Source organism: Patagioenas fasciata, chromosome 34 (assembly GCF_037038585.1).
Source record: "Patagioenas fasciata isolate bPatFas1 chromosome 34, bPatFas1.hap1, whole genome shotgun sequence".
In the NCBI taxonomy this organism is placed as follows: Eukaryota; Metazoa; Chordata; class Aves; order Columbiformes; family Columbidae; genus Patagioenas; species Patagioenas fasciata.
Window position 1 is genome coordinate 3,372,002 of NC_092553.1, and position 27,992 is coordinate 3,399,993.

Sequence of the window (27,992 nt, forward strand, 5' to 3'; positions counted from 1 at the left end):
CGGTGTCGCGGGGGGGGCGGGAGGGGGACACGGGGACACCGGGACCCCCGGGACCCTCCCCCGGTGCCGGCGCCGCCCCGAACCCACGGGGGACCCGGGATCCGAGCGGGGGGGGGGGTGCGATCCGGGGGCTCCGGGTGCACCGGGCGCAGGTTGGGACCCCCCGGGAGCCACTCGGGGACACCGTGGGGGGTCCGTGAGTCACCGGGGGCGGGTCGGAGCATCCCGGGGGGTCCGGGGATCAGCGGGAACCGGAGCCGGTTCTACCGGGGGCGGATCGGGGCATCCCGGGGGGGTCCGGGGACCGTCGGGGAACGACTCCGGGTCCACCGGGGGCGGGTCGGAGCATCCCGGGGGGTCCGGGATCAGCGGGAACCGGAGCCGGTTCTACCGGGGTCGGATCGGGGCATCCCGGGGGGTCCGGGATCAGCGGGAACCGGAGCCGGTTCCACCGGGGAGCGGGTCGGGGCATCCCGGGGGGGTCCGGGGACCGTCGGGGAGCGACTCCGGGTCCACCGGGTGCGGGTCGGCGTCGCTCGGGGAACCGGGAGGGGTCGGGACCCACCGGGACCGGGTCAGGATCCACCGGGAGGGGTCGGGACCCACCGGGACCGGGTCGGGATTCATCGGGAGGGGTCGGGACCCACCGGGACCGGGTCGGGATCCACCGGGAGGGGTCGGGACCCACCGGGAGCGGTCGGGACCCACCGGGACCGGGTCGGGACCCAGCGGGAGGGGTCGGGACCCAGCGGGGTGGGTCGGTGCATCCCGGGGGCTCCAGGGAGCACCGGGAGCGGGTCCGGGACCCACCGGGAGGGGGGGGTGGGATTCGGGGAAGCGGCTCCGGGGGTTCGGGGACCCAACGGGGACCCAACGGGGACCCCCCCAGCCCCCCCCCCCCGGTGCCCTCCCCGCCCCCCCCGCCCGTTCGCCGCCGCTACCCCCGTGTCCGGTCGCTCCCGCCGCTGCCGCTGCCCCGGCGGCCGGAATGGCGGGGGGGGGAGGGGAGGACACAAAGCGGGGCCGCCCCCCCTCCCCCCCCTCCCCGTGGGGGCCACCCAGCGCGGGGACCCCCCCTCCCTCCCCTCCCCCCACCCGGGACCCCGGTTGCCCCGAGTGACGGGACATGAATGGGCGGCATCTCCCGGCCCCGCCCCCACCCCCCGCCCCTCCCCCCCCGCATTGTCCCCGCGCCCCCCCGCCCCCCTCCCCCTCCCGGCGCCCCGCTCGGGGGGAGGAAACTGAGGCAGGGGACCCAGGAGTTCGGGAGGGACCCAGGAGTTCGGGAGGGACCCAGGAGTTCGGGGGGGACCCAGGAGGTCGGGGGAGCAGAGGCAGCGGTGGGTGGGGGAGGGGCTTCACCCCGTTTATTTGGGGGGGGGGGGGTGAGACGGGGGGGGCGGGGCCGGATCCGTCACATGAAGAGACCCCCTGAAAGGAGAGAGATGGTGGGGACATGGGGACATGGGGGGGACATGGGGGGACACTGGGACATGGGGGGACACTGGGACATGGGGGGACATGGAGAGATGGGGACATACTGGGGGGACATGGGGGGATATGGGGGGACACGGGGGGACACTGGGACATAGGGGGACATGGAGAGATGGGGACACACTGGGGGGACATGGGAGTCATGGGGGGACATGGGGGGGACACGGGGACATGGGGGGGGGACACAGGGACACTGGGGGGGTGAGGACACAGGGGATAGGGACACAGAGGGGACAGGGACATGGGGGGGACATTGTGGTGGTGATGGGGACCCAGGAGACAGGAACACTGGGGGGGTGACACGGGTGGGGTGGGGGGACGGGGCCACGGGGGTGACGTGGTGTCCCCACCTGTCACCTCCACGCTGGCCCCCGTGATGTAGCTGCTCTCGGGGGACGCCAGGAACGCGATGACATCGGCCACGTCTGGGGGGGACACGGTGACACGCGTGTCCCCAGGTGTCCCCTCACGTCCCCTGTCCCCCCCTCCCCACGTCCCCACTCACCCTCGGGGTCCCCGAGTCGTCCCAGCGGCACCATCCCTGCAAACTGAGCCAGCGTGATGTCCCCAAGTGTCCCCAAATGTCCCCCCCATGTCACCCCCGTTACCTCCACCAGAACCTCATTGTCCCCACTCCCCATAATGTCCCCCCATGTGTCCCTGTCCCCTCCCCACTGTCCCCATTTCCTCATCCCCATGGGGTCCCCATGTCCCCAAGTGTCCCCACATCACCCCCCATGGCCCTGTCCTCCCGTGTCCCCATGTCCCCCCATGACCTCACGTCCCCAAGTGTCCCCATGTCACCCCCTGTCACCTTCTGCAGCACTTTTGGTGGCACTTTGTCGGTCATGGGGGTGACGATGAACCCGGGCAGCACCACGTTGCAGCGGATCCCGAACCTGGGGGGGTGACAGGGGCTGTGAGTGACCCCCCGTGTCCCCATGTCCCCAGGTGTCCCCGTATCCCCATGTCCCCAGGTGTCCCTGTGTCCCCAGGTGTCCCCGTGTCCCCCCCCATGTCCCCAGGTGTCCCCATGTCCCCAGGTGTCCCTGTATCCCCAGGTCCCCCCATGTCCCCATGTACCCAGGTGCCCCCAGGTGTCCCCGTGTCCCCAGGTGTCCCCATCTGTCCCCATGTCCCCAGGTGTCCCTGCGTCCCCATGTCACCAGGTCTCCAGGTGTCCCCGTGTCCCCAGGTCTCCAGGTGTCCCCGCGTCCCTGTTTCCCCATGTCCCCAGGTGTCCCTGTGTCCCCAGGTGTCCTTGTGTCCCCAGGTGTTCCCATGTCCCCAGGTGTCCCCATGTCCCCAGGTGTCCCCGTGTGTCCCCTGGTGTCCCCATGTCCCCCTGTGTCCCCGTGTCCCCAGATGTCTCCATGTCCCTGTGTCTCCAGGTGTCCCCATGTCTCCAGGTGTCCCCAGGTCCCTGTGTTCCCAGGTGTCCCCAGGTGTCCCCGTGTCCCCAGGTGTCCCCATGTCCCCACCTGGCCAGCTCCTTGGCGCAGCTGCGGGTCAGTCCCTGCACCCCGGCCTTGGACGCCGCGTAGTGAACCTGGCCCAGGTTCCCCACCTGGGGACACAGAGGGGACACAGGGGACACGGGGGTGACAAGGGGGACACAGGGGTGACAAGGGGGACACAGGGGACACGGGGGTGACAAGGGGGACATGGGGGTGATAAGAGGAACATGGGGTGACAAGGGGGACACGGGGTAACAAGTGGGACACAGGGGTGACAAGGGGGGGTCATGGGGGTGACACAGGGGACATGTGGTGACAAGGGGGTCACGGGGGTGACACGGGTGACATGGGGGACACGGGGCACATGGGGTGACAAGGGTGACACGGAGGTTACAAGGGTGACACGGAGGTGACATGGGTGACATGAGGGTGATAAGAGGAACATGGGTGTGACACAGGTGACACCGGGGTGACAAGAGGAACATGGGGTGACAAGGGGGACATGGGGTGACAAGGGGGACACAGGGGACATGGGGTGACAAGGGGGACATGGGGGGTGACAGGCGGGTCCCCATGTCCCCTTGTCACCCACTGTGTCACCTGTCCCCGTGTCCCTGTCACCCACTGTGTCCCCATCACCCACCATATCCCTGTCCCCATGTCCCTGTTACTTGTGTCCCTGTCACTTGTGTCCCCATCACCCACCACGTCTGTGTCCCCATGTCCCATGTCCCCGTGTCCCTGTCCCCATGTCCCATGTCCCCGTGTACCCGTCACCCACCTTGCCCACCACGCTGCCCACGTGGACGATGGAGCCGCCGGGGGCACCCGCGGCCACCAGAGCTCGGGCCACCGCTTGTGTCACCAGGAACGTCCCCTGGAGGACACACGTGGCCCTGTGTCCCCCTCCATGTCCCTATGATGTCCCCACGTGTCCCCATGTCCTCCCCAATGTCCCAAATCCCTCATGCCCCCCCATGTACCCCTGTCCCCCCGATGTCACCCAGTGTCCCTTCATGTCCCCATATCCCCACCCTGGCCCACATCCCCAATGTCCCCCCTGTCCCCATGACCCCCCAATGTCCCCATGTCCCCATATCCCCACCATGTCCCCTTGTCCCCACATCCCCCATGTCCCCCGATCCCTCTCTCCTGTCCCCATGTCCCCCCATGTCCCCCGATCCCCCCCTCCTGTCCCCATTCCCCCCATGTCCCCTTGTCCCCCCATGTCCCCAGATGCCCCGCAATGTCCCCATGTCCCCAATGTCCCCATGTCCCCTCATGTCCCCCGATCCCCCCCTCCTGTCCCCATTCCCCCCATGTCCCCTTGTCCCCCCATGTCCCCAGATGCCCCGCAATGTCCCCATATCCCCAATGTCCCCAATGTCCCCGTTACCGTCAGGTTGACCCCCAGCACCTCCTGCCAGGGCCCCTCCCCCAGCCGCAGCAGGAACTCGTCCCTTGTCACCCCCGCGCAGGACACGAGGACCCCGGGGGGGTCCCCAAAGTGCTCCTGGGGGGGGAAGGGGGGTCACCTGTGTCCCCAGGGGGGTGTCCCCAGGGGGGTGTCCCAATGAGGGTGTCCTGGGGGTGTCCTGGGGGTGTCCCAGGGGTGTCCCCAGGGGGGTGTCCCAGGGGGTGTTCTCAGGGGTGTCCCCAGGGGGTGTCCTGGTGGTGTCCCAGGGGGGTCCCAGTGGGTGTCCCAATGAGGGTGTCCCAGGGGGGTCCCACGGGGGTCCCAGGGGGTGTCCCAATGAGGGTGTCCCCAGAGGGGTGTCCCAGGGGGGTGTTCCCAGGGGGGTGTCCCAGGGGTGTCCCACAGGGTGTCCCCGAGGGGTGTCCATGGGGGTGTCTCCAGGGGGTGTCCCGGGGGGGGTCCCGGGGGGGTCCCCAGGGGGGTCCCACAGGGTGTCCTCGGGGGGGTGTCCCCAGGAGGGTCCCATAAGATGTCCCCAGGGGGGTGTCCCCAGGGGGTGTCCCAATGAGGGTGTCCTGGGGGTGTCCCAGGGGTGTCCCACAGGGTGTCCCCAGGGGTGTCCCCGGGGGGTGGTGTCCCGGGGGTGTCCCGGGGGTGTCCCCGGGGGTGTTACCTGGACCTGCTCCAGCAGGCGGGTGACGCTGGTGGCCGAGGTCACGTCCACGGCGAAGGCCGCGTGGGGGGGGCCCGTGGGGGGGAGGGGCCGCAGCCCCCTCGCCGTGTCCCCCGCCCCCCCCTCGGCGCGATCGGCCACGGCCACGCGCGCCCCCTCGCGGGCCAGGCGCGCGCACACGGCGCGCCCGATGCCCCCGCCCCCCCCTGCGGGTCACCGGGAGGTCACCGGGGGGGGGCCGGGGGGAGTCACCTGTCCCGGGTGTCACAGGGATCTCCCCCCACCCCAGTGTCACCCGTGGGGTTTGCCACCCCCCCCCCAAAAAAGTGCTGCTCGTGGGGGTCTGTGACCCCCGACCCCCCCTCCAATGTCACCCGTGGGGTCTGTCCCCCCACCAGTGTCACCCGTAGGCTTTGTGACCCCCCCCAAGTGCCACCCCTGCGGTCTGTGTCCCCACTCACGTCACCCGCGGGGTCTGTCCCGTGTCCCAAGTGTCACTGGGACTGTCCCACCCCCCCCACCCAGTGTCACCCGTGGGGTCTGTGTCCCCCCCCCATGTCACCCGTGGGGTCTGTGTCCCCCCCCAGTGTCACCCGTGGGGTCTGTGTCCCCCCCCATGTCACCCGTGGGGTCCGTCCCCCCCAGTTGGGTCCCGTGTCCGCCCCCCCGGGGTCTGTCCCCGCGTCACGTGACGCCCCGTGTCCCCCCCACGTCACCACCTGTCACCAGCGCGAGCGCCCCGCGGAGGCGCCCGCCGGAGCCCATGGCGAACCCGGAAGCGACCAGCGAGGCGCCGGCGGGGAAGGGCAACGCCGCGCGGCCGCTCTACCCCCAACTCCTCTCTGTGGTCGGTCCTCCGAGGAGCGGTTTTTCGCCCATTTCCGCGGGTTTTGGGTCCCCACGTGGGGCTGGGACCCCTCAGCCCTCTCAGGGCCTCGTCTAATTTATTCTTTCATTAATTAATCAAAGCCGTAATTCCCTACAGTCGTTAAAATAGCACCTAACATCCCCAAATCTGCCCGGCAACAGGTGACGTCCCGCCCGGACGCCTGGGTCCCTCCATGGAACTGGGAGCTCTGGGTCCTCCCCCGGGCCCCGGTCACCTGGGTCCCTTCAGATCCATCTCATTTATTCTTTAATTAATCAAATCCACAAGTCATTAACATGAAAAACAACCCAAAACCAAACCCCAAAATCTGCCTGGCAACAGGTGACGCCCCGGCCCAGACGCCGGGTCTCCTCAGCACCTCATTGGTTCATCTCATTTATTCTTTAATCAATCAAACCCACAAGCCGTTAAAATAAAAACCACCCCAAAACCAAACCCCAAAATCTGCCTGGCAACAGGTGACGCCCCAGCCCAGACGCTGGGTCTCCCCAGCACCTCATTGGTTCATCTCATTTATTCTTCAATTAATCAAATCCACAATCCGTTACAGTTATTAAAAAAAACAGTCCTGACACCCCCACAACGGGTGACCCCGCCCGGACCCCCGGGTCCCCCCATGTCACCCCCCTTGGTCCCAAACACCCAAAACTGGGGGACCCCCCGGTGAGGCCTGGTTAAACATGGCTCCCCTGAGGGCCCAACCCCCCAAAAACAGGGTGTCCCCCCAAAAATCAGGGGTGTCACCCCCCAAAATGGAGTGTGACCCCCAACATGAGGTGTGTCCCCCCTCAAAAAAGGGGGGGGCACTCGTAGTGGGTGATGGCGCCATCATGGCCACCAGGTCCCCAAGGGCCAAACGTCCCCAAAACATGGTGTCACCCCCTCAGAATGTTGTGTCACCCCCTGAAATGTGATGCCACCCCCCCCCCGGAAATGTGATGTCACCCCTGAAATGCAATGTCACCTCCCCAAATGAGGTGTGTGTCCCCAAGAAGGGGGGGTGTCCCCATTGAGGGGGTGTCACCCATAGTGGGCAATGGCCACCAAGTCCCCAATGACCAGACCCCCCCAAACGTGATGTCACCCCCCAAAATGCGGTGTCACCCCCCCGTACATGGTGTCCCCCCCAAGGAGACGCGTCCCCTTTGACGGGATGTGTCCCCATGGAGGGGGTGTCACCCATAGTGGGCAATGGCCGCCATCATGGCCACCAAGTCCCCAATGATCAAACCCCCCCCAAAACGTGATGTCACCCCCCCACAGGTGGTGTCCCCTCAGAGGAGATGTGTCCCCTGTGGCGGGGGTTGTCCCCACAGAGCAGGGGTGGCCCCATGGAGGGGGTGTCACCCATAGTGGGCAATGGCCACCATCATGGCCACCAAGTCCCCAATGACCAGATCCCCCCAAAATGCGGAGTCACCCCCCTGTACATGGTGTCACCCCCCCAAGGAGACATGTCCCCATGGAGGGGGTGTCCCCATGGAGGGGGGGGTGTCCCCTTTGATGGGGTGTCACCCATAGTAGGAACAGCCGCCATCATGGCCACCAGGTCCCCAAGGGCCAAACCCCCCTGTACATGGTGTCACCCCCCTGTACATGGTGTCACCCCCCCCAGGAGACATGTCCCTATAGAGGATGGTGTCCCCATGGAGGAAGGGTGACCCCACAGAGGGGGATGTCCCCACGGAGGGGGTGTCCCCCATAGTGGGCAATGGCCGCCATCATGGCCACCAAGTCCCCAATGACCAGACCCCCCCAAAATGCGGTGTCACCCCCCTGTACATGGTGTCACCCCCCCGAGGAGACACGTCCCATGGCGGGGGTGTCCCCACAGAGGGGGGGGTGTCCCCACGGAGGGGGTTTCCCCACGGAGGGGGTGTCACCCATAGTGGGCAATGGCCGCCATCATGGCCACCAGGTCCCCAAGGGCCAAACCCCCCTGTACATGGTGTCACCCCCCCCAGGAGACATGTCCCCATGGAGGGGGTGTCCCCACGGAGGGGGGGTGACCCCACAGAGGGGGATGTCCCCACGGAGGGGGTGTCCCCCATAGTGGGCAATGGCCGCCATCATGGCCACCAAGTCCCCAATGACCAGACCCCCCCAAAATGCGGTGTCACCCCCCTGTACATGGTGTCACCCCCCCGAGGAGACACGTCCCATGGAGGGGGTGACCCCACAGAGGGGGTGTCCCCACGGAGGGGGTGTCCCCCCGGGGTGTCACTCGCAGTGCGCGATGGCCGCCATCATGGCCACCCCGGCCAGCAGCGCCAGCAGCTGTGCCAGCGCCTGGGGGGGGCCCGCGTGGCGCAGCAGCTCCGGCAGCACCGTCACCGTGCCCAGGTAGATGAAGCCGCCGGCGGTGAAGGGCAGGACCCCCCCGGGCGCCGGGGGCCCCCCGGGCGCGCCCCCCTCGGCCAGCAGCGAGCAGGCGGCGCCCGCCAGCGCGCCCAGCGCCGTCAGCAGCTGCAGACGCATGGCCTGGGGACAGGGGACGCGGTTGGGGACAGGGGACGCGGTTGGGGACAGGGGACGCGGTTGGGGACAGGGGATGCGGTTGGGGACAGGGGACGCGGTTGGGGACATGGTGGGGGCAGGGGGACACAGTTGGGGATGCGGCTGGGGACGTGGAGGGGCAGGGGGACACAGTTGGGGATGCGGCTGGGGACAGGGGACGCGGCTGGGGACATGGTGGGGGCAGGGGAATACAGTTGGGGACATGGCTGGGGACATGGGGACATGGCTGGGGACATGGTTGGGGACATGGGGGGAACAGGGGACATGGTTGATGACAGGGGGACATGGTTGGGGACATGGCTGGGGACATGGGGGGAACAGGGTACATGGCTGGGGACATGGGGGGGCAGGGGGACACAGTTGGGGATGCAGCTGGGGACGTGGGGACATGGCTGGGGACCTGGTTGGGGACATGGGGGGAACAGGGGACATGGCTGGGGACATGGGGGGGGCAGGGGGACACAGGTGGGGACGCGGCTGGGGACATGGGGGGGGCAGGGGGACACAGTTGGGGAGGCGGCTGGGGACGTGGGGGGGGCAGGGGGACACAGTTGGGGACGCGGCTGGGGACACGGGAGGGCAGGGGGACACGGCTGGGGACATGGGGGGAACAGGGGCCGTGGCTGGGGACATGGGGGGGCAGGGGGACACAGTTGGGGATGCGGCTGGGGACATGGGGACATGGCTGGGGACATGGTTGGGGACATGGGGGGAACAGGGGACATGGCTGGAGACATGGGGGGGGCAGGGGGACACAGTTGGGGATGCGGCTGGGGACATGGGGACATGGCTGGGGACATGGGGGGAACAGGGGACACAGCTGGGGACATGGGGGGGCAGGGGGACACAGTTGGGGACATGGCTGGGGACATGGCTGGGGACATGGTTGGGGACAGGGGGACATGGTTGGGGACATGGCAGGGGCAGGGGGACACAGTTGGGGACATGGCTGGGGACATGGGGCAGACATGGCGGGGACATGACTGGGGACATGGGGACATGGCTGGGGACATGGTTGGGGACCTGGGGGAAACAGGGGACATGGTTGGGGACACGGGGACATGGCTGGGGACATGGTTGGGGACATGGGGATGTGGTTGGGGACACGGTTGGGGACATGGTTGGAGACACAGGGGGACAGCGGGGACGTGACTGGAGACATGGGGGGGACATGGAGACACGGGGGCAGGTGGCACACAGACATGGTGACATGGGGACAGGTGACACGGGGACACAGTGACACGGGGACACAGGGACACGGGGACACGGGGACATGGGGATGGGGTGAAACGGGGACAGTGTGATTCAGGGACATGGGGACAGATGACATGGGGACACAGTGACACTGTGACATGGGGACACGGTGACACAGGGACAGGGTGAAACGGGGACAGTGTGATTCAGGGACACGGGGACAGGTGACACGGGGACATGGGGACAGGTGACACGGGGACGGGTGACACGGGGACACGGGGACAGGTGCTGACCTGGCTCTTGCTGCATCCCGCCTGCACCAGGATGGCGAAGTCCCCGAGCTCGTGCGGCAGCTCGTGCAGCAGCACTGTCACCGTTGTCACCGTGCCCAGCGCCGGCCCCCCCAGGAAGGAGGCGCCGATGGCCAGGCCGTCCGTGAAGTTGTGGGCCACGTCGGCCACCAGGTTCAGGTACCCGGACACCCCCATGCCTGGGGACACGGGGACATCGGGGACATCAGGGACCCCCCGGTGTCCCCATCCCCAGGTTCAGGTACCCGGACACCCCCATGCCTGGGGACACGGGGACATCGGGGACATCAGGGACCCCCCGGTGTCCCCACCCCCAGGTTCAGGTACCCGGACACCCCCATGCCTGGGGACACGGGGACATCGGGGACATCAGGGACCCCCCAGTGGCCCCACCCCCAGGTTCAGGTACCCAGACACCCCCATGCCTGGGGACACGGGGACATCGGGGACATCAGGGACCCCCCGGTGGCCCCACCCCCAGGTTCAGGTACCCGGACACCCCCATGCCTGGGGACACGGGGACATCGGGGACATCAGGGACCCCCCGGTGTCCCCATCCCCAGGTTCAGGTACCCGGACACCCCCATGCCTGGGGACACGGGGACATCGGGGACATCAGGGACCCCCCAGTGGCCCCACCCCCAGGTTCAGGTACCCGGACACCCCCATGCCTGGGGACACGGGGACATCGGGGACATCAGGGACCCCCCGGTGTCCCCATCCCCAGGTTCAGGTACCCGGACACCCCCATGCCTGGGGACACGGGGACATCGGGGACATCAGGGACCCCCCGGTGGCCCCACCCCCAGGTTCAGGTACCCGGACACCCCCATGCCTGGGGACACGGGGACATCGGGGACCCCCTGGTGTCCCCACCCCCCACAGTGTCCCCTTCTCCCACAATGTCCCTGTGTCCCCAATAGTGTCCCCATCCCTCCCAATGTCCCCGTGTCCCCACCAGTGTCCCCATGTTCCCCCCAGTGTCCCCATCCCCCCCATGTCCCTGTGTCCCGCCCAGTGTCCCCATCCCCCAATGTCCCCGTGTCCCCACCAGTGTCCCCATGTCCCCCCCAGTGTCCCCATCCACACCATGTCCCTGTGTCCCCTCCAGTGTCCCCATCCCCCCCCATGTCCCCATGTTCCCCCCAGTGTCCCCATCCCCCCATGTCCCTATGTCCCCCAATGTCCCTGTGTCCCCCCCAGTGTCCCCATCCCCACCACATCCCTGTGTCCCCCCCAGTGTCCCCATCCCCACCACATCCCTGTGTCCCCCCCAGTGTCCCCATCCCCCCACGTCCCTGTGTCCCCCCCAGTGTCCCCATCCCCTCCACGTCCCTGTGTCCCCCCAGTGTCCCCATCCCCCCCATGTCCCTGTGTCCCCCCAGTGTCCCCATCCCCCCGTACCCGCCTCCTCGCCCCCGTCCCCGCTCTTCTCGCGGTGGCCCTTGTGGTGGCCCTTCTGGTGGCCCTTGTGGTGGCCCTTGGGGACCGTCCCGTCCGGCTCCTCCTCCCCTTCGCTCGAGCTGCTCTTGGCCTTGGCCCCTGCGGGGTGACAACAACCGGGTGACAATGACACCGGGGTGGGGGGGGGGTCAGCGTCCCCCCCAGGGCGGGTGTCACCTACCGTGACCGTCACCGTGGCTGTGACCGTGGCCGTGGCCGCCCCGCACGTGTCGCACCAGCGTCTCCAGCACCAGGAAGGTGACAATCCCGGCCAGCACCCACGTCCCCACGGCCACCATGTGCCCGTGCTGCGCCCCTGGGGTGACACGGGGGACGCTGAGGGTGACGCGACCCCCGCACGCTGTCCCCAAGGTGACGTGACCCCCCCCGCCGTGTCCTACCGTGCGAGTGGCCGTGGCCACCGTGGCCACCGGGGTCAGCGTCCTCGTGATGCGCGTGGGGGGCTGTGGGGACAGCAAGGGGGGGACACGGGGGTGTCACCCTGTCCCCAGGGTGGGGACACAGGGGACATGGGGGTGTCACCGTGTCCCCAGGGTAGGAGGGGACATAGGGACACGGGGGTGTCCCCAGGGAGGGGAGGTGACACAGGGACATGGGGGTGTCACCAGGGTGGGGAGGGGACACAGGGACATGGGGGTGTCACTGTGTGTGTCCCTGGGACAGTGAGGGGACCTGGTGGGCGACAGGAGGTGACAGGGGGTGACAGGGGGTGACAGGGGGTGACAGGGCGTGGCAGGGGGTCTCAGTGGGTGTCAGTGGGTGTTGGGGGGTGACAGGGGGTGCTGGGGTGTCAATGGGTGTCAGAGGTTGTCAGTGGGTGTCAGTGGGTGACACTGGGTGTCAGTGGGTGACAGTGCGTGACAGAGGGTGACAGAGGGTGCTGGGGTGTCAGTGGGTGACAGTGGGTGTCAGTGGGTGTCAGTGGGTGTCAGTGGGTGACAGTGCGTGACAGAGGGTGCTGGGGTGTCAGTGGGTGACAGTGGGTGACAGTGGGTGTCAGTGGGTGACAGTGGGTGTCAGTGGGTGACAATGGGTGACAGTGGGTGACAATGGGTGACAGTGGGTGACAGTGGATGACAGTGGATGACAGTGGGTGACAGTGGGTGACAGTGGGTGTCAGTGGGTGTCAGTGGGTGACAATGGGTGTCAGTGGGTGACAGTGGGTGACAGTGGGTGTCAGTGGGTGACAATGGGTGACAGTGGGTGTCAGTGGGTGACAGTGGGTGACAGTGGATGACAGTGGGTGACAGTGGATGACAATGGGTGACGGTGACAGTGGATGACAGTGGGTGTCAGTGGGTGTCAGTGGGTGACAATGGGTGTCAGTGGGTGACAGTGGGTGACAGTGGATGACAGTGGATGACAGTGGGTGACAGTGGGTGACAGCGGATGACAGTGGGTGACAGTGGGTGACAGTGGGTGACAATGGATGACAGTGGATGACAGTGGGTGACAGTGGGTGACAGTGGGTGTCAGTGGGTGTCAGTGGGTGACAATGGGTGTCAGTGGGTGACAGTGGGTGACAGTGGATGACAGTGGATGACAGTGGGTGACAGTGGGTGACAGCGGATGACAGTGGGTGACAGTGGGTGACAGTGGGTGACAATGGATGACAGTGGATGACAGTGGGTGACAGTGGGTGACAGTGGGTGTCAGTGGGTGTCAGTGGGTGACAATGGGTGTCAGTGGGTGACAGTGGGTGACAGTGGGTGTCAGTGGGTGACAATGGGTGTCAGTGGGTGACAGTGGGTGTCAGTGGGTGTCAGTGGGTGACAGTGGATGACAGTGGGTGTCAGTGGGTGACAGTGGGTGTCAGTGGGTGACAATGGGTGTCAGTGGGTGTCAGTGGGTGACAGTGGATGACAGTGGGTGACAATGGGTGACAGTGGGTGTCAGTGGGTGTCAGTGGGTGTCAGTGGGTGACAGTGGATGACAGTGGATGACAATGGGTGACAGTGGGTGTCAGTGGGTGACAGTGGGTGACAGTGGGTGACAGTGGGTGTCAGTGGGTGTCAGTGGGTGCCGGGGGGTGCCGGGGCGTCACGTACCGATGGCGTGTGGGATGAGGTGCAGGAAGGCGTCCCCCAGCAGCCCCCCCGCGGCGAAGCTGAGCAGCAGGCGCAGGCGCTGGCGGTGCCGGGGGGCGCCGGGCTCCAGCGGCACCAGCGGCAGCAGCAGCAGCGGCGCGGCGCTCACCACCAGCGTGGCCGACAGCGTCTGCGCCACAGCCACGGAGACGGCTCCGGAACCCGCGCCACGGGGCTCCGGAACCGCCGCCGTGCACCGGAAACGGCTCCGGAAACGGCACCCGCGCCACGGGGCTCCGGAACCGCCGCCGCGCACCGGAAACAGCACCCACACAAGGGGGCTCCAGAACCGGCACCCACACCTGAACCGGCTCCGGAACCGGCACACACACCGGAACCGGTTCCGGCACCCACTATGGAACTGGCTCCAGAACCCGCACTACGGGGCTCTGGAACCAGCACACACACCGGAAGCGGCTCCAGCACCGGCACCCACACAAGGGGGCTCCAGAACCAGCACCCGCACCTGAACCGGCACCCACAATGGAACCGGCTCCATCACCCGCACAACAGGGCTCCGGCACCATACAATGGAACCAGCTCCGGCACCCACACCGGAACTGGCTCCGGAACTGGCACACACAACAGAACCGGCTCCGGCACCACACACTGGAACCGGCTCCAGCACCCACACAACAGGGCTCCGGCACCAGCACCACACAATGGAACCAGCTCCGGAACCGGCACCCACACCGGAACGGGCTCCGGAATCGGCACCCGCTCTGGAACCGGCTCCAGCACCCACACACCAGGGCTCCGGTGCCCACACAATGGAACTGGCTCCGGAACCAGCACACACAATGGATCCAGGTCCGGCACCCACACCGGAACCGGCTCTGGCAACACACAACAGGGCTCCAGCACCCACACAATGGAACCAGCTCCGGCACCCACACAATGGGGCTCCAGCACCCACACAATGGAACTGGGACCCACACAATAGGGACACCAGCACCCACACAACGGCACCCACACAACAGGGGCTCCGGCACCCACACAACGGCACCCGCACCCACACAATGGGGTCACCAACACCCACACAATCGGGTCACCACCACCACGGTGTCTCCAGGTGAGGGGACAAGAGGGGACGGGAGGGGACACCCACCTGCAGCCACAGCGTCAGCGTGTCCCGCCGGGGCGGGGGCTGCGGGTCCTCGTGCGAGTGCCCGTGCCCGCGGTAGAGCCCCTCGTGCGAGTGCCCGTGCCCGTGGTGCGGGTCCTTGTGCGAGTGCCCGTGGTGCAGATCCTCGTGTGAGTGGCTGTGGCCATGGTAGAGCCCCTCGTGCGAGTGCCCGTGCCCGTGGTGCGGGTCCTCGTGCGAGTGCCCATGGCCATGGTAGAGCCCCTCGTGCGAGTGCCCATGGCCATGGTAGAGCCCCTCGTGTGAGTGCCCATGGCCATGGTAGAGCCCCTCGTGCGAGTGCCCATGGTGCAGATCCTCGTGCGAGTGGCCGTGCCCGTGGTGCGGGTCCTCGTGCCCGTGGTGCGGGTCCTCGTGCCCATGGTGCGGGTCCTCGTGCCCATGGTGCGGATCCTCGTACGCGGCGCCGTGTCCCGGCAGCAGCCCCAGGGCCAGCGCGGCAATGGCGACGGTGACGATGGCGACTCCGCGTGTCCCGGCGGCCGCCATGGCCCCGGGGGTCCTGCCACAAAGACGGGGGATGAGGGGCCAGAGCGGCCACAACCATAGAGACAGCGCCTAGAGGGACCCCTGGGTGCGCCATAGAGCGGTGAGGTGGGGGACAGAGCGGCACTGCCATAGAGTTAGAGAGGGGACAGAGCAGTGCTAATCAACCTGACCATAGAGATGAATGGTTGAGGGTCCAGACAAGCACCAGTTGGGGGGGATGGACATGACCATAGAGACAGGGCCTAGAGCGGGACCCCCGGGGTGCCATAGAGTGGCAAGATGGGGGTCTAGAGTGGCCATGCCATAGAGCTAAAGAGAAGACAGAGTGGCACCAACCAACCCTACCATAGAGACAAAGGGATGAGGGTCCAGACAGGCCCCAATGGCTCCCAAGGGCTGGGGGGGCACAGACCATAGAGACAGGGCCTAGAGCGGGACCCCTGGGGGTGCCAAAGAGCGGCGAGATGGGGGATGGAGCGGCCCTAACGGGATAAAGCGGCGCCAACCAGCTCCACCACAGAGACAACGGGATGAGGGTGCAGAGCGGCCCCCCAGGGGCACCACAGAGATGGGGACGGCGCGGCGGGGCCATAGAGGCGGGGAGGGGGGAGCCGGGCGGGGGCCGCTCTGCCCGCGTCTCTGTGCTCCGGGGGGGGGTCTCACCGTCCGCGCGCTCCGCTCGCGCTCCCGCTCCGGCTCCTGCCCGACGTGGCACCGCGAGATCTCGCGAGATCTCGGCGTTTGGGAGGGGGAGGGTGGAGAGAAAGAGAGAGGGCGAGAAGCGGGCGGAAGCGCCCGTTGCCAGGACGACGTGAAGGCGGCGGCGCCATCTTGGCGGCGGGCGGCGCGGCGCGGGGGCCGCCGGGAGGCGCGCGGGGCGTTGTGGGGCGGCGGGAGCGGCGGCGGCCGGAGCGGCCCCGGGGGGGTCGGGACGGGACCGGACCGGACGAGGCCGGAGCGGCCCCGGGGGGGTCGGGACGGGACCGGACCGGACGAGGCCGGAGCGGCCCCGGGGGGGTCGGGACGGGACCGGACCGGACGAGGCCGGAGCCCCCGGAGCCGCCGGCAGCGCGGGATGGGCGACAGCGATCGCGGTCAGCGGGGCTGGGGGTGCCGGGGGGCTCAGCCTGTTCGGTGGGGGGGGGGGCTGAGGTGGTTTTTGGGGGGTCCTGAGGTGGTTTTGGGGCTGGGGGGGTTGTGGGTCTTGGGGGTGGGGGTGTGGGGCTGAGGTTGGTGGTCCTGGGGGGCAATGGGGGGTGGGGGGGTGGATTTGGGGGTCCTGGGGTTGTTGGGGGGGGAGGGTCCTGGGGTGATGTTGGGGGGCGGGGTGGGTTGGGGGGGCAGGGGATGGGGGGCAGGGGGTGAGGTTGGGGTCAGGGGTGGATTGGGGGGGTCAGGGATGGATTTGGGGGTCAGGGTGGATTGGGGGGGTCGGGATGGATTTGGGGGTCAGGGTGGATTTGGGGGTCAGGGTGGATTGGGGGGGTCAGGGATGGATTTGGGGGTCAGGGTGGATTGGGGGGGTCGGGATGGATTTGGGGGTCAGGGATGGATTTGGGGGTCAGGGTGGATTGGGGGCTCAGGATGGATTAGGGGGGTCGGGATGGATTTGGGGGGGTCGGGATGGATCTGGGGGGGGTCAGGATGGATTGGGGGGGTCGGGATGGATTGGGGGATCAGGGATGGATCGGGGGGTCAGGGATGGATTTGGGGGGGTCAGGATGGATTTAGGAGGGTCGGGATGGATTGGGGGGGTTAGGGTTGGATTGAGGGTTGGGATGGATTTGGGGTTCGGGGACGGACTGGGGGGGTCGGGATGGATTTGGGGGTCAGGGTGGATTTGGGGGGGGCTCAGGGCCCAGATTCGGGGTCCCTGACCGCCCGCCCCCCCCAGACTGCCGGAGCCCCGACAGCTCCTCCCTGAGCGCCTCCCCGCCCCCCCCGGAGCCGCCGCCCCCCCTGCCCCCCCCCCCCGCTGCTGGGGGCGCCCATGGGGTCCCCCCTGCCCCCCCCCGGCCTGGGCTCCCCCTTCCCCGTCATCAGCTCCTCCATGGGCTCCCCGGGCGGGGGGGGGCTCCCCGCGACCCCCCCCATCGCCTACGGCCCCGTCAGCAGCCCCCAGGTGAGGGGGGGGCGGGTCCCCAAAATGGGGGTGCGGGAAAGGGGGGGGACCCCAAAAATGGGGAGGATGTGGGAAGGGGGGGCTCAGAAATGGGAGGGATGGGGGGGCCCAAAAATGGGGGGGATGTGGAAAAGGGGGGGTCAGAAATGAGGGGGGAGGGGGGGACCCCAAAAATGGGGGGTGTGTGGAAAAGGGGGGCTCAGAAATGGGGGGAAGGGGGGGACCCCAAAAGTGGAGAGGGGGTGTGGAAAGGAAGGGGGGCTTGGAATTGCGGGGGGGGGGGGGGGGAAGTGGGGATGCCCAAAAATGGGGGGGAGGCGACTTTGGGAAAAGGGGGGAGTTTGGAAAAGGGGGAGGTCCCCAAAAATGGGGGTGGATGGGAAGAAAAGGGGGAGACGGGAGGGGAAGGGGGGACAAGAAATCGTGGGGGGTGGGAGACAAGGGGGGTCCCAAAGTGGGGTTTGCCCCCCCAGATCAACTCGACGGTGACGCTCCCCGGGCTGCCCCCCCCCGTCAGCAGCTCTGACGACGTGAAACCCCCGCTGGGGCTGCGCCCCGTCCCCTGTCACCCCCACGGGGGCACCGGCAAGCGGCTCTGCGCCATCTGCGGGGACAGGTCCTCCGGTAGGGACACTGGGGACATGGGGGGACATGGGGGACATGGGGGGACACGGCTGTGCGCCATCTGCGGGGACAGGTCCTCCGGTAGGGACACTGGGGACATGGGGGACATGGGGGGACACGGCTGTGCGCCATCTGCGGGGACAGGTCCTCCGGTAGGGACAGGGGACATGGGGACATGGGGGACATGGGGGGGACATGGGGGGACACGGCTGTGCGCCATCTGCAGGGACAGGTCCTCCGGTAGGGACAGGGGACATGGGGGGGACATGGGGGGACACGGCTGTGCGCCATCTGCGGGGACAGGTCCTCCGGTAGGGACACTGGGGACATGGGGGACATGGGGGGACACGGCTGTGCGCCATCTGCGGGGACAGGTCCTCCGGTAGGGACACTGGGGACATGGGGGACATGGGGACATGGGGGGGACATGGGGGGACACGGCTGTGCGCCATCTGCGGGGACAGGTCCTCCAGTAGGGACATTGGGGACACGGGGGGACATGGGGGGACACGGCTGTGCGCCATCTGCAGGGACAGGTCCTCCGGTAGGGACACTGGGGACATGGGGGGGACATGGGGACATGGGGGGACACGGCTGTGCGCCATCTGCGGGGACAGGTCCTCCAGTAGGGACATTGGGGACATGGGGGGACATGGGGGGACACGGCTGTGCGCCATCTGCGGGGACAGGTCCTCCGGTAGGGACACTGGGGACATGGGGACATGGGGGACATGGGGGGACACGGCTGTGCGCCATCTGCGGGGACAGGTCCTCCGGTAGGGACATTGGGGACATGGGGGGACATGGGGGGACACGGCTGTGCGCCATCTGCGGGGACAGGTCCTCCGGTAGGGACATTGGGGACATGGGGGGACATGGGGGGACACGGCTGTGCGCCATCTGCGGGGACAGGTCCTCCGGTAGGGACATTGGGGACATGGGGGGACATGGGGGGACACGGCTGTGCGCCATCTGCGGGGACAGGTCCTCCGGTAGGGACACTGGGGACATGGGGGGACATGGGGGGGACATGGGGGGGACACAGCTGTGCGCCATCTGCAGGGACAGGTCCTCCGGTAGGGACACTGGGGACATGGGGACATGGGGGACATGGGGGGGACATGGGGGGACACGGCTGTGCGCCATCTGCGGGGACAGGTCCTCCGGTAGGGACACTGGGGACATGGGGACATGGGGGGACATGGGGGGGACATGGGGGGACACGGCTGTGCGCCATCTGCGGGGACAGGTCCTCCGGTAGGGACACTGGGGACACGGGGGGGGACATGGGGGACATGGGGGGGACATGGGGGGACACGGCTGTGCGCCATCTGCAGGGACAGGTCCTCCGGTAGGGACACTGGGGACATGGGGACATGGGGGACATGGGGGGACACGGCTGTGCGCCATCTGCAGGGACAGGTCCTCCGGTAGGGACAGGGGACATGGGGGGGACATGGGGACATGGGGGGGCTCTGTGGGGTCACCTTGGGGACACCTTGGGGCCACGGTGAGAAGATTTTGGGGCCACCTTGAGGACATTTTGGGACCACCCCAAGGACAATTTGGGGACATTTTGGGGCACCCTGAGGACACTTTGGCATCATCCTGGGGTCACCCTGAGGACCCTTTGGGACCGTTTTGGGGCCACTTTGGGACCAACTTGGGGCCACCCCAGAGATCCTTTGGGAACGTTTTGGGGCCACCCTGAGGACCCTTTGGGACCATCTTGAGGTCACCCTGAGGACCCTTTGGGAACAGTTTGGGGCCACCTTGAGAACATTTTGAGGCCACCCCAAGGGCATCTTGGGGTCACCCTGAGGACCTTTTGGGACCATCTTGAGGTCACCCTGTGGACCCTTTGGGACCATTTTGGGGCCACCCTGAGGACCCTTTGGGACCATCCTGAGGACCCTTTGGGAACATTTTGGGGCCACTTTGGGGCCATCCTGGAGTCACCCCGAGGACCCTTTGGGACCATTTTGGGATCACCCTGAGGACCCTTTGGGAACATTTTGGGGCCACCCTGAGTACCCTTTGGGACCATCTTAAGGTCACCCTGAGGACCCTTTGGGACCATTTTGGGGCCACTTTGGGACCATTTTGGGATCACCCTGAGGACCCTTTGGGACCATTTTGGGGCCACTTTGGGACCATTTTGGGATCACCCTGAGGACCCTTTGGGACCATTTTGGGGCCACTTTGGGACCATTTTGGGATCACCCTGAGGACCCTTTGGGACCATCTTGAGGTCACCCTGAGGACCCTTTGGGACCATTTTGGGGCCACTTTGGGACCATTTTGGGATCACCCTGTGGACCCTTTGGGACCATTTTGGGATCACCCTGAGGACCCTTTGGGACCATCTTGGGGCCACTTTGGGACCGTTTTGGGATCACCCTGAGGACCCTTTGGGAACATTTTGGGGCCACCCTGAGTACCCTTTGGGACCATCTTGGGGCCACTTTGGGACCATTTTGGGCTCACCCTGAGGACCCTTTGGGACCATTTTGGGGCCACCCCGAGGACCCTTTGGGCCCCCTGACGCCCCCGCCGTGTCCGTCCCCAGGGAAGCACTACGGCGTGTACAGCTGCGAGGGCTGCAAGGGCTTCTTCAAGCGCACCATCCGCAAGGACCTGACCTACACGTGCCGCGACAACAAGGACTGCGTGGTGGACAAGCGCCAGCGCAACCGCTGCCAGTACTGCCGCTACCAGAAGTGCCTGGCCACCGGCATGAAGCGCGAGGGTAACGGGGAGCGCGGGGCCACGCGTCCTGGGTCCTCCGGGGTTCATCTCACAGGCGGCGGCGGGTTGGGTTGACCTCTGAGATCGGCTGTTGTGGAGCGGGAACACCCGGAGGTGGAGGCAGCTGGTCTCCCATCCAAGTGCTGACCGGGGCCGAACCTGCTTAGCTTCCCACATCGCACAAGATGATGTGGCTGCATATACTATATACGTATATACATATACGTACATATGAGTTCCCTAAGCATATCTTGCTGGTATCTGAACTAAACCCGTTATTCAAGGGCAGAGCAGAGGGGCAGGAGAACCTCTCTGACCCACTGACCACCCCCTTCTAACCCACCCCAGGCCCCATTGGCTCCCTGGTCTCCCATCCAAGCAGTGACCGGGGCCGACCCTGCTGAGCTTCCCAGAGCAGAGGAGCTGGGGCGTTCTCAGGGGGTGTGGCTGCATATACTGTATACATAGATATATATATACGTACGCAGGAGTTCCCTAAGTATGTCCTGATAGTATCTGAACTAAACCCTTTATTCAAGTGCGGAGCAGAGGGGCAGGAGAACCTCTCTGTTCCCTGCTGGTCTCCCATCCAAGCACTGACCGGGGCCGACCCTGCTTAGCTTCCCAGATCACCTGAGCTGGGGCGTTCTCAGGGTGCTGGGGCTGCACGTATGTACATATACATATATATATATAAGTTTTGCAGGTATATCCTGATAGTATCTGAACTAAACCCGTTATTCAAGGGCAGAGCAGAGGGGCAGCAGAACCTCTCTGACCCACTGCCCACCCCCTTCTAACCCCCCCAGGTCCCATTGGCTTCCTGGCCACAAGGGCCCAGTGCTGGCTCATGCTCACCCTGCTGGCCCCAGGTCCCTTCTCACCGCTCCACCAGCTCATTCCCCACTTACACTGGACCCTGGGGCTGTTCCTGCCCAGATCAACACTGCACACTTGTTCTGTTTCTATTCCACTTCTCCCCTCCCAGCTGCCCAGTGGGTTGTGGGGTCTCCTCCTCTGAGACACCCCAAGCCGCCTGTTCCTGTGTCACCCGCCCTGGGTGTTCCCGCTCCGCAATAGATGATCGTAGAGGTCAGTCCGACCCAGCGCTGATCGCGTGCTGAAGACACTGACCAGCGCCGCGTTGCGCGTTGCAGCCGTGCAGGAGGAGCGCCAGCGCGGCAAGGACAAGGACGGCGACGGCGACCTGGTGGCCAACGCCAACGAGGAGATGCCGGTGGAGAAGATCCTGGAGGCCGAGCTGGCGGTGGAGCAGAAGTCGGACCAAACGGTGGAGGGCGGCGGCGGCGGCGGGGGCAGCTCGGTGGGTGGCGTTTTGGGGGGGGCGTTTGGAGGAGTTCGCGGGGGTTTTTGGGGTCACCACGCTGATGTGTCCCCCCCCAGCCCAATGACCCGGTGACCAACATCTGCCAGGCCGCCGACAAGCAGCTCTTCACGCTGGTGGAGTGGGCCAAGCGCATCCCCCATTTCTCACAGCTGCCCCTGGACGACCAAGTCATCCTGCTGCGGGCGGGTGAGCGGGGACATGGGGGACAGCGGGGGACAGCAGGGGACACGGGGACGTCAGGGCCATCAGGCCACACGGGAATGTTGGGGGATGTGGGGACACTGGGGATGTGGGGACACGGGGGCGTCAGGGGATGTGGGGACGTCAGGAGACACGGGGATGTCAGGGGACGTGGGGACATCAGGGGACATTGGAGACATCAGGGGACATGGGGACATTGGGGACGGCAGGGGATGTGGAGACAGCAGGGGACAGTGGGGACATTGGGGACAGCAGGGGACACGGGGACGTCAGGGCCATCAGGCCACACGGGAATGTTGGGGGATGTGGGGACACTGGGGATGTGGGGACACGGGGACGTCAGGGGATGTGGGGACATCAGGAGACACGGGGGTGTCAGGGGACGTGGGGACATCAGGGGACATGGGGACATTAGGGACGGCGGGGGATGTGGAGACAGCAGGGGACAGCAGGGGACATGGGGATGTCAGGGGATGTGGGGACATGAGGGGACACGGGGATGTTGGGGGATGTGGGGACACTGGGGATGTGGGGACATCAGGGGACATGGGGACATCCGGAGACACAGGGATGTCAGGGGATGTGGGGGCATCAGGGGACACGGGGATGTTGGGGGGACATGGGGACATTGGGACAGTGGGAGGAGGGGGATGTTGGGGACATCAGGGGACACAGGGATGTTGGGGGATGTGGGGACGTGGGGCATCGGGGGGACGTGGGGACGTCAGGGGACATGGGGATGTTGGGGGATGTGGGGACAGCGGGGGGACATGGGGACATTGGGGGATGTGGGGACTGTAGGGGACATGGGGACATCAGGGGGGACATGGGGACACCAGGGGACATGGGGGGTCGTGGGGACAGTGGGAGAAGGGGAACGTTGGGGACATCAGGAGGGGCATTAGGACATTGAGGGACGGGGGGACACTGGGGGTCATGGGGACAGCACGGGGACATGGGGATGTTGGGGGGACAGGGGGACACTGGGGGACACAGGGATGCTGGGGCACGTGGGGACATCAGGGGAACATGGGGCCATGGGGATGTTGGGGGATGTGGGGACATCGGGGGACGTGGGGACAGCGCGGGACCATGGGGATGTTGGGGGGACACAGGGACATTGTGGCCTCAGGAACATGGGGGCGCTGGGGGGGGGTCCTGACCCCATTCCCCCCCAGGGTTGGTGTTTCCAGGCCATTTGGGGCATCCCCAGCCTGGCTTGGGGGTTGAGCCCCACAGCACAGGGGGGGCGGACGTGTGGGGCTGCGAGGGGGGGGTCTCAGGATGCCCCCCCCATATTTTGGGGGGGGTGCTGACCCCCGTGCGCCCCCCAGGCTGGAACGAGCTGCTGATCGCGTCCTTCTCGCACCGCTCCATCACGGTCAAGGACGGGATCCTCTTGGCCACCGGCCTCCACGTCCACCGCAACAGCGCCCACAGCGCGGGCGTGGGGGCCATTTTCGACAGGTGGGGGCGAACCGGGAACGGGGGGGGTGGTCACAGCCTGGGGGGGGTCCCCAAAACCCCACTGACCCCCCCGGTGCCCCCGCCCACCCGCAGGGTGCTGACCGAGCTGGTCTCCAAGATGCGCGACATGCGGATGGATAAGACGGAGCTGGGCTGCCTTCGCGCCATCATCCTCTTCAACCCGGGTACGGAGCTGCCCGAAGGGGGGGCTACACGTCGAGGGGACCCCCTCCCAATGGCCCCCGCGTCCCAACGTCCCCCCATTCCCAATGGCCCCCCCGTCCCAATGTCCCCCTATCCCAACGCCACCCCCTCCTGCTGTCCCCCTAATCCCAACGCCCCCCTGTCCCAACATCCCCTCCCCACCGCTGTCCCCCCCATCCCAATGTCCCCCTGTCCCAGCGTCCCACCCCAATGTCCCCCCCCACCCCGGTGTCCCCTCATTCCCAATGTCTCGCCCATCCCAATGTCCTCCTGTCCCACCGTCCCCCCCACCCTGGTGTCCCCCCCCCAATCCCAATGCCCCTCCATCCTAATGCCCCCCCAACCCCGGTGTCCCCCCCAATCCCAACACCCCCCCCCAAGCTGTCCCCCCCTTCCCAACATCCCCCCGTCTCAATGTCCCCCCAAACCCAGCGTCCCCCCCCAATCCCAACGTCCCCCCCACCCCGGTGTCCCCCCCAATCCCAACACCCCCCTGTCCCAACGCACCCCCCGCACTGTTCCCCCAATCCCGATGTCACCCCCTGTCCCAACCTCCCCCTATCCCAGTGTCCCCCCCATCCCAACGTCCCCCCGCTCCCGCTGTCCCCCCCATCCCAGCGTCCCCCCAATCCCAACATCCCCCCCTGCCTTGTACCAATGTCCCCCCCCGTTGCCCCCCAGACGCCAAAGGGCTCTCGAACCCGGGCGAGGTGGAGCTGCTGCGGGAGAAGGTTTACGCGTCGCTGGAGTCCTATTGCAAACAGAAATACCCCGAGCAGCAGGGCAGGTGGGTCTGGGGGGGGCAGAGGGGGGGTCACCACCCCCCCACACCTAAATCCCCCCCACGGCCCCCCCAGGTTCGCCAAACTGCTGCTGCGCCTGCCCGCCCTGCGCTCCATCGGCCTCAAGTGCCTGGAGCACCTCTTCTTCTTCAAGCTCATCGGGGACACCCCCATCGACACCTTCCTCATGGAGATGCTGGAGGCGCCGCACCAGCTCTCCTGAGCCCCCCCGAAACGGGGGGGGGGCAACAGGGCCCCCCCAGCCCCCCCGAGCCCCCCACACCCGAGGGATTTGGGGGGGGGTCACTGTGCGCCCCCTGTGCTCTGGGATGTTGGGTCATAGCCCCAAGTCCCGGTGACCATCGCACCCCCCCCGGGGGGTTATTTTAGGGGGGGGTGCAGCGCTCTGAGCCCCCAGAACAGTGAGGGGGGGGTACCCCATGTCCCCCCACCACTCATTGTTACACCCCCCCGGGGGGTTATTTTAGGAGGGGGGCTGCAGCACCCTGAGCCCCCAAACCAGTGTGGGGGGAGGCACCCCAGTGCCCCCCACCACTCAGGCACCCGGTGCCCATCACACCCCCCCAGGGTGTTATTTTAGGGGGGGGTGCAGCACCCTGAGCCCCCAAACCAGTGGGGGGGGGACACCCCATGTCCCCCCCATGTCCCCCCCACCACTCAGGCACCTGGTGCCCATCACACCAGGGTGGGCCCCCCCGCCCCAGGGTGTTATTTTGGGGGGGGTGCAGTGCCCTGAGCCCCCAAACCAGTGAGGGGGGGGCACCCCATGTCCCCCCCCACGTCCCCCCCACCACTCAGGCACCCAATAGCACTTTGAACCCCCCCTCCCCCCCCACTATGCAGCAGGTACCCAGGGCGGGGGAGGGGGGGTTGGGGGGGTGGCGCTGGGGAGCAGCAGGAGGGGGGGGCTTTGTTTTTATTGTAGGTCCTACAGCCCCCCCGCCCCCCCCCGTGGTTTTCTTCACCTTCGGCGTCCCCCCCCCCTCCAGAAAAAGAAAAACCGACCCGGTCGCTTTGGATTTTAAGTGATTAAAATTGCTGCTTCTCAGGCGCTTGGGGGGTCGTTTGGGGGGGCTGCGGGGACCCCCCTGCATGGCAGGGACCCCCACACATATTGCAGGGACCCCCCCGCCCCGCGGTGTCCCCTCTGCCCCTCCCCGCCCCGCGGTGTCCCCTCTGCCCCCCCCCGCCCCGCGGTGTCCCCTCTGCGCCCCCCCCCCGCCCCGCGATGTCCCCTCTGCCCCCCCCCCGCCCCGCGGTGTCCCCTCTGCCCCCCCCCCGCCCCGCGGTGTCCCCTCTGCCCCCCCCCCCCCGCCCCGCGATGTCCCCTCTGCCCCCCCCCCGCCCCGCGGTGTCCCCTCTGCCCCCCCCCGCCCCGCGGTGTCCCCTCTGCCCCCCCCCGCCCCGCGGTGTCCCCTCTGCCCCCCCCCCCGCCCCGCGGTGTCCCCTCTGCTCCCCCCGCCCCGCGGTGTCCCCTCTGCCCCCCCCCGCCCCGCGGTGTCCCCTCTGCCCCCCCCCGCCCCGCGGTGTCCCCTCTGCCCCCCCCCCGCCCCGCGGTGTCCCCTCTGCCCCCCCCCCGCCCCGCGGTGTCCCCTCTGCCCCCCCCTGCACCGCGGTGTCCCCTCTGCCCCCCCCTGCACCGCGGTGTCCCCTCTGCCCCCCCCCCGCCCCGCGGTGTCCCCTCTGCCCCCCCCCCCGCCCCGCGGTGTCCCCTCTGCCCCCCCCTGCACCGCGGTGTCCCCTCTGCCCCCCCCCCCGCCCCGCGGTGTCCCCTCTGCCCCCCCCCCCCGCCCCGCGGTGTCCCCTCTGCCCCCCCCTGCACCGCGGTGTCCCCTCTGCCCCCCCCCCGCCCCGCGGTGTCCCCTCTGCCCCCCCCCCCGCCCCGCGGTGTCCCCTCTGCCCCCCCCGCCCCGCAGCGAGTTTTGGGTCGAACCTGCGGTTCCTGGAGCAGCCGCTGGAGCGGGGGGCGGGGGATGGGGCGGGGGATGGAGGGGGGGGGGGATGTGGAGAGGGGGGGCGATGTGGAGCGGGCCCCCCCGGCACACAGAGCCGCTCTGTCCCGCCTCAACGGGGCAGTGTCCGCGGCTGGAGAGCGGCCAGGGCTGCGGGGACGGGGGGCGCTGGAGGGGGGGACACCGGGGGGGGGACATGGGGACAGGGGGGGACACCGGGGTGGGGGGGGACATTGGGATGTTGGGATAGGGGGGGACACCGGGGTGGAGGGGGCATTGGGATTGGGGGGGACAGTGGGATGGGGGGGACACCGGGGTAGGGGGGGCATTGGGATTGGGGGGGACATTGGGACAGGGGGGACAGTGGGATGGAGGGGACACCGGGGTGGGGGGGGCATTGGGATTGGGGGGGACACCGGGGTAGGGGGGGGCGCTGGGATTGGGGGGGACACCAGGGTGGGGGGGGCATTGGGATGGGGGGACACTGGGAGGGGACGTTGGGATGGGGGGGACATTGGGACTGGGGGGGAAAATTGGGATGAGGGGGATGTTGGGATAGGGGGGACACCGGGGTGGGGGGGGCGTTGGGATTGGGGGGACATTGGGATGGAGGGGACAGAGGGGACAGAGGGACACCCACAGCTGCTGCCACGTCCTGCCGGGACCCCCCCGCGCTGCCGCCTGCCTGGCCGTGTGTCCTGTCCGTGTGTCCTGTCCGTGTGTCCTGTCCCTGTGTCCTGTCCCTGTGTCCCGTCCGTGTGTCCTGTCCCTGTCCCCATGTCCTTCCTTGGTGGGAGGGGGACTGGGACCAACCTTTGGGATGGGAACAAGGTTTCCGGGGGGGACAGGAATGGGACACTGGGGGGGTCAGGGATGGGGTCCCGGGGGGACAGGGACCTGGGAGGGTCAGGGATGGGGACAGGGACCCCCGGGGGTAACTGGGGTGACCCGGGGGTAACGCGGGGTCCCGGTGTAACCGGGGGGTCCCGCGGGCGGAGCGGGGGGTGCTGGAGGGGGTGGCCCTGGGGGACCCGTGGGCGGGGCGGGGGGTGTCCCGGGGCGGGGCCGGGGGCGGGGGGGCTGGGACCGGGACCGGGCGGGCGGCGGCACCGGCCCCACTCGGAGCGCGACCGGGAGCGGGAGCAGCCGCAGCCGCTCGGTCCCACCCGGAGCCGCTCGGACCCACCCGGAGCCGCTCGGTCCGACCCGGCCCCGCCATGGCCCCGCACGGCCCCGCGCTGCCCCTCGCCCTCCTCGGGCTCATCGCTCTGGCCCGGCCCGCGGCGGCGGAACCAGGTGGGACCGGGAGCGGGCCCGGGAGCGGTGCGGGGAACCGGGGGGACTGGGGAGGGGCGGCCGGGATGCTGCTGGGAGCCGGTACTGGGAG

At 67.8% G+C, this 27,992-nt stretch overlaps 4 protein-coding genes across 10 annotated transcripts in view; 2 read left to right on the forward strand and 2 right to left on the reverse strand.

Moving 5' to 3' along the window:
• Positions 1-1,345: 1,345 nt before the first annotated feature.
• HSD17B8 (hydroxysteroid 17-beta dehydrogenase 8) lies at positions 1,346-5,806 on the reverse strand. Of its 5 annotated transcripts, none has more exons than XM_071801010.1 (9): positions 5,761-5,806; positions 5,042-5,247; positions 4,348-4,464; positions 3,733-3,828; positions 2,976-3,061; positions 2,309-2,393; positions 2,000-2,035; positions 1,845-1,919; positions 1,346-1,431 (listed from the first exon to the last, which is right to left on the reverse strand). In XM_071801010.1, the coding sequence occupies exons 1-8, from the start codon at positions 5,804-5,806 to the stop codon at positions 1,848-1,850; spliced, it is 744 nt and encodes a 247-aa protein (XP_071657111.1). In that variant the 3' UTR covers positions 1,346-1,431; positions 1,845-1,847. The 5 variants fall into 5 exon arrangements, with proteins under 5 accessions (XP_071657111.1, XP_065715866.2, XP_071657114.1 ...); XM_065859794.2 differs by having other exon boundaries at positions 2,000-2,042; XM_071801013.1 differs by lacking the exon at positions 3,733-3,828 and having other exon boundaries at positions 2,000-2,042.
• Positions 5,807-6,292: 486 nt separating this feature from the next.
• Positions 6,293-15,962, reverse strand: SLC39A7 (solute carrier family 39 member 7). Its single transcript, XM_065859813.2, has 8 exons — positions 15,800-15,962; positions 14,612-15,149; positions 13,465-13,633; positions 11,797-11,859; positions 11,577-11,711; positions 11,357-11,494; positions 9,935-10,131; positions 6,293-8,411 (listed from the first exon to the last, which is right to left on the reverse strand). Exons 2-8 carry the CDS (start codon positions 15,134-15,136, stop codon positions 8,151-8,153), a joined length of 1,488 nt encoding a protein of 495 aa, XP_065715885.2. The 5' UTR covers positions 15,137-15,149; positions 15,800-15,962; the 3' UTR covers positions 6,293-8,150.
• A 128-nt stretch (positions 15,963-16,090) lies between these two features.
• On the forward strand, positions 16,091-25,701 carry RXRB (retinoid X receptor beta). Of its 2 annotated transcripts, none has more exons than XM_071800996.1 (10): positions 16,091-16,230; positions 17,031-17,258; positions 17,732-17,882; positions 20,452-20,631; positions 21,788-21,954; positions 22,035-22,164; positions 23,514-23,646; positions 23,740-23,831; positions 24,532-24,637; positions 24,708-25,701. In XM_071800996.1, exons 2-10 carry the CDS (start codon positions 17,127-17,129, stop codon positions 24,853-24,855), a joined length of 1,239 nt encoding a protein of 412 aa, XP_071657097.1. In that variant the 5' UTR covers positions 16,091-16,230; positions 17,031-17,126; the 3' UTR covers positions 24,856-25,701. The 2 variants fall into 2 exon arrangements, with proteins under 2 accessions (XP_071657097.1, XP_071657098.1); XM_071800997.1 differs by having other exon boundaries at positions 22,065-22,164.
• A 2,012-nt stretch (positions 25,702-27,713) lies between these two features.
• The window catches only part of COL11A2 (collagen type XI alpha 2 chain), a 34,771-nt gene continuing 34,492 nt past the window's right edge, over positions 27,714-27,992 (forward strand). For both annotated transcript variants that reach the window (XM_071800927.1, XM_071800928.1), the window contains exon 1: positions 27,714-27,901. In XM_071800927.1, the coding sequence (XP_071657028.1) occupies positions 27,823-27,901 (79 nt within the window). In that variant the 5' untranslated portion in view covers positions 27,714-27,822. The remainder of the gene's footprint in view (positions 27,902-27,992) is intronic.